Source organism: Vicia villosa, linkage group LG5 (genome assembly GCF_029867415.1).
Source record: "Vicia villosa cultivar HV-30 ecotype Madison, WI linkage group LG5, Vvil1.0, whole genome shotgun sequence".
Classification (NCBI taxonomy): Eukaryota; Viridiplantae; Streptophyta; class Magnoliopsida; order Fabales; family Fabaceae; genus Vicia; species Vicia villosa.
In genome coordinates, this window is record NC_081184.1 from 92,690,196 (window position 1) to 92,694,646 (window position 4,451).

At 32.7% G+C, this 4,451-nt stretch overlaps 1 protein-coding gene across 1 annotated transcript; it reads right to left on the minus strand.

Moving 5' to 3' along the window:
• LOC131606874 (small ribosomal subunit protein uS15) lies at positions 1-1,954 on the minus strand. The gene is made up of 5 exons (XM_058878969.1): positions 1,823-1,954; positions 1,631-1,703; positions 755-893; positions 476-662; positions 1-163 (listed from the first exon to the last, which is right to left on the minus strand). The coding sequence occupies exons 1-5, from the start codon at positions 1,843-1,845 to the stop codon at positions 130-132; spliced, it is 456 nt and encodes a 151-aa protein (XP_058734952.1). The 5' UTR covers positions 1,846-1,954; the 3' UTR covers positions 1-129.
• Positions 1,955-4,451: the final 2,497 nt, after the last annotated feature.

The following is a 4,451-nucleotide window of genomic DNA, read 5'->3' on the forward strand; positions in this document are numbered from 1 at the left end:
TTAAAAACTAGAGAAAATGAGTATATATCAAATTAAGAAGATCCAACATCATAAATGAGTCTTACATAAACTTCAAATATTCCAAAAATTTTAAAACCTCAACAAACTAATCCATTCTCCAATCCTCACTTAAGCAACAAGGGTACTGGCAGTTGTTGATTCACTGCAATAGTTGTAAACCAAACAAGTATTAGAAATAAGATGAAACACAATACTTTGTTTAAACTTCTAAGATACTTCTAATATATATGAAGATAAATGCAAAATAGAGCTACACCAAACAAGTATTAGAATTAAGATGAAACACTTCCCAAGCTTCAAAAAATAGCTTACATATAAGCACTTAACAAGCATTGGTTTTTTGCAATGCTATTTGATATAACAGTAAATGTGAAAAATAATGGGCCGGGGATGAAAACAAATTCAGTTAGAAAACTAAGCATTTTAAACATGGGATTAAAGACAGAATACTTACTACTTCCATACTGGTGGAAGCTTCTTTGTCTTCTTGTAGTAACGAGCAAGACGATGGATCCTGCTCTCAACCAAAATCAGCCTGAACTTAGAATCCTTATCTTTCCTGTTTCTCTCCAAATGCTTCCTGATTGAGACAGCCTTCTTGATCAAGTGGTACAGATCTTCAGGAATTTCAGGAGCAAGACCTAGGAAAAGAGAAATTAAAGAATATTTTAGTCATCAAACTGAAAAAAATAACTGAAAGTTAAGTGATAATAAACAAATGTATCGAACATACCATGAGCTTTCAATATGCGCAGAATCTTACTTCCAGTTACACTTTTAACCTGAGCAATTCCATGGGAGTCACGAAGAATAACACCAATTTGAGATGGAGTTAAACCCTTCTTGGCAAACTTGCAGATGGTCTCATCAACCTGTAAAATTTAAGAACATCAGACAACATAAGCAACAAAATTAACACAAGCATTAACCTATCAGCATAACAAATTAACAAATTAAAAAACAGAACAAAAAAAAATTATAACAAATATATCGCCAAATACAAATCCTAATGTAGTAGACAAATTCTTAGGCTTAACAACTTGAATAGTTGAAAAAGAGTATCTAAAAACTTATTGTTTAAGCTACAGCTTTTCATGCCAAATCTAATAGTAATAACAGAAAAATTAATGATTCAAAAAAATGGGCTTCAGCAAACCATGAAAACAGTATCACGAAACAGTAGCGGAAGGTGATTAACTCACACCGCAACATTTCCCACACACCTTCTTTTAGATAAGATAATAAAAAATAGAAATCAAACAATGTACTTCTACTCCCTCTGTGCCCGATTCTATATAAAATCAAAGAATTGGTTCAACTAAAACTAAGAAATGTAGGGGAAAATTAATTGAAATTCGTTTATCTAAACATAACAAAAAGAAAATAAAATCTAAATTTCAAACCCTAAATTAACGGCATTAAATCAAATTAACAAACCCAAAATTAAACGCAGAAAATATAAATTAACAAACCCAAAACTACAAATAACTTAAAGTGCAACAGAAAAAAAAACAGATTTTTCGATTTCAGATTCAGTAAACATCCAGCAAGTTATAATTCTAACACTTAATAACAAAATAAGTTAACAAAAGGGGTTCCGATTACTTACATCCGCGGAAGAGATCTTGAGCCATGATGGAGCAGTTCTCTTGTAAGGAAGAGCTGAACTGGAAATACCCTTACTGAAGGAAAAAAATCACATTCAACAAAGATACAAACACTAAAAACGTTAGAACAAAATAAGAAAAGGTTAATAGTTTTAACGAATCTAAAAAATCGAGAGAAATTTGAAACATCATACCCTTTTGAGTGCAAACGACCCATGATGAGTGATTGAGGAGAAGAACGACAACAAACCCTAACTACGGTGTTCCTGCGCCGGTATCAACAAGAGACTGAAATGATAGAACAGCGTGAATATATATGAAGGCTGAAAACTAGGGTAAAATATATAAGTTATTGGATTGGGCTTTTGTGAATTGGCCCAACTTTCACAACTCATGTTTTTTTACATTTGTAGAAAATAATCAAGTGTTTTATTAAAGATTAAGGATTGGAAGATGATTATTATATATAAATATAAAAACGCATATGAAGAAATTTGTATCATTTATAAAAGAAAATTGATTATTTAAATATTTCCTGCGATGTTAAAAATGAAATGTTGTAACTAATAAAAAAAATTGAAGTCATAAAATAATAAAATATCTCACAGTCCTTTGTTTTTATAAATCTCATAAATTATCTGTGTAATTATAATTGTGTGTCGAATTATACTGATTGAGTGATATAAACATTAAAATATTTATATTTTACAAATATACTTATACTTAAGACTATAAGAGCTTTAAAATTTTGAGACATTGCGATAATAATCTCGAAACTTAATTAGAGTTCAAAGTAGTATAAACAAAGTTGAATTAATTAGAAAAATTATAAAAATTTTGATCGTACCTGATCAGAACGGATGGCCTGCAATCTGTGGGACTTCTGATCTTTGGGGGGTGTACCTGCAAGGTACTCCGATGCCAAAGTAAGAAGGAGAGCAAACAGAGTGCAAGTACAAGAGGTTAGAGGGAGAATGATCAATACCTGACCCTCTTTACTCCTTCCATACATGCACATTGTTTGCATCCTTTTGAAATGGGAAATTTATTATAATTATTCCCCAAGTGATGTCTTTACTCCCTCCATTTAAGCGTCAACTTTAGGAAGAAAGACCCATACCCTTGTGTTTCCCCAAAGAGTTTGTTTCTCATGGGAAAATTTTGTTTTAGCTTATTCATCTATCTTAAGATAGGATGAGCCCCCATTTGAGTTTGTTCCTCATTGAGAAGTGTCTTGTTTAGATGTCTCTCTCCAACCCCGTCTTGGATTGAACTTTATCTCCAGCAAAAATGATTATTTGGATCAGCGAATCCTAGATTGGAAGTGCATTTACTTTGCACAATTGAAGACTTGGTCTCCTCAGTAAGAACCTGTTTGTGGTTCTCCAGAAAGTTGGATTTATTTCCCAACAATTTCTATTGCGGATACTTTCAGATTTATTACCTAACAACAAGTGGTGGTCTCTTTGTTTGAGAAACTTGTATGTCCCATATTTCCTTCTTGAAAGAAGATGACAATCTCTACGGAGCAATTTATTTATTTCCGGTGAAGAAACTTATGAATGGTATGTTTCTCTAGCGTCAGAGACAGATCATGGAAAAACTCACTCTTTTCCTATGGATGGTTAGCCTTCTCAAAATGATGAAGATAGTTCATTGGGAAATTTGATGTTTATCCCTTATGAATGGTTTGTCTCTCCAGTGACAGAGACAATTCGTAATGAAGTTTGTTATTTCCTAGTGAATGGTTTGTCTCTCCAGCGTCAAAGACAGGTCATTGTCGAGGTCGATGACCTCTCATGAATGGTTTGTCTCTCCAGTGTCAGAGACAGTTCATAATGAAACTTATCTTACCTCTTATGAATGTTAAGTCTCTCTGGCGACAGAGATAGTTCATAATGGAGTTTGTTTAACCCTATGAATGGTTTGTCTCTCCAGCGATAAAGACAGTTCATGATAGGATATGTTCTAATGAGTGGTGAGTCTCTCCAGCAACAGAGACAGTTCATTATGAATCTTGATACTTATCCCTAGTAAATCTGGTCCTTTTTTCATATTCTAGATTAAGGATATTACTTGTTTGTTCCCTGTAAAAGTCGGAGTCTTGCATTCATATCATGCCATACATGTGGACTCTCAGAGTCCAAATTATGCTATCATTTTGTATCTAAGTCCCTCCTACCACGCTGAGACGAGATTCCAATCTTCCCCTCCTTGGACGGGAGAAACTTAAATAGGGGCAGCTGTTGTACCCCAATTTTTGACCCTGAGATCCCACCTCATTTTACATTAAGTGTAACATCGTGATTTTTATTATTTATTTATTTAAATCCTTATTTTATTATTAGTTTAATTATTTAATTATTATGAGGTATGATAATTACTTAATTGTGTGTTAATATGTTAATTGGGTTATTTGAATTATTAGTAGAATAAAGAATTAATATCTATTGGGCTTTATAATTAGAAATGGAAGTAATAAGGAGGTGAGAATAACTAAGATCATTAACTAAATAGAGATAGTAAGAGAAAGGATTAGGTTAGTATCTGATTTGGGGAAAAAAGAAAAGAAAGAATAAGAGAAGAGGAGAAAGAGAGAGAAGAGAAAGAGGCAACCCTAAGATTGAATATTCTACAAGAGGTAAGAGAGAAAATCCATTGTATGCGTACATGATACTTGGTTTTGGTATATGTATATGATGTCTTTGGTGATTGTTGAAGGTAACATTGATTGGCTTAGATGTTATATGTTATGTGTGATTGATAAATGTTATGTGTATGCTTTATTAATGATGAATGTGTGTTGTGTAACATTTTAGTGGA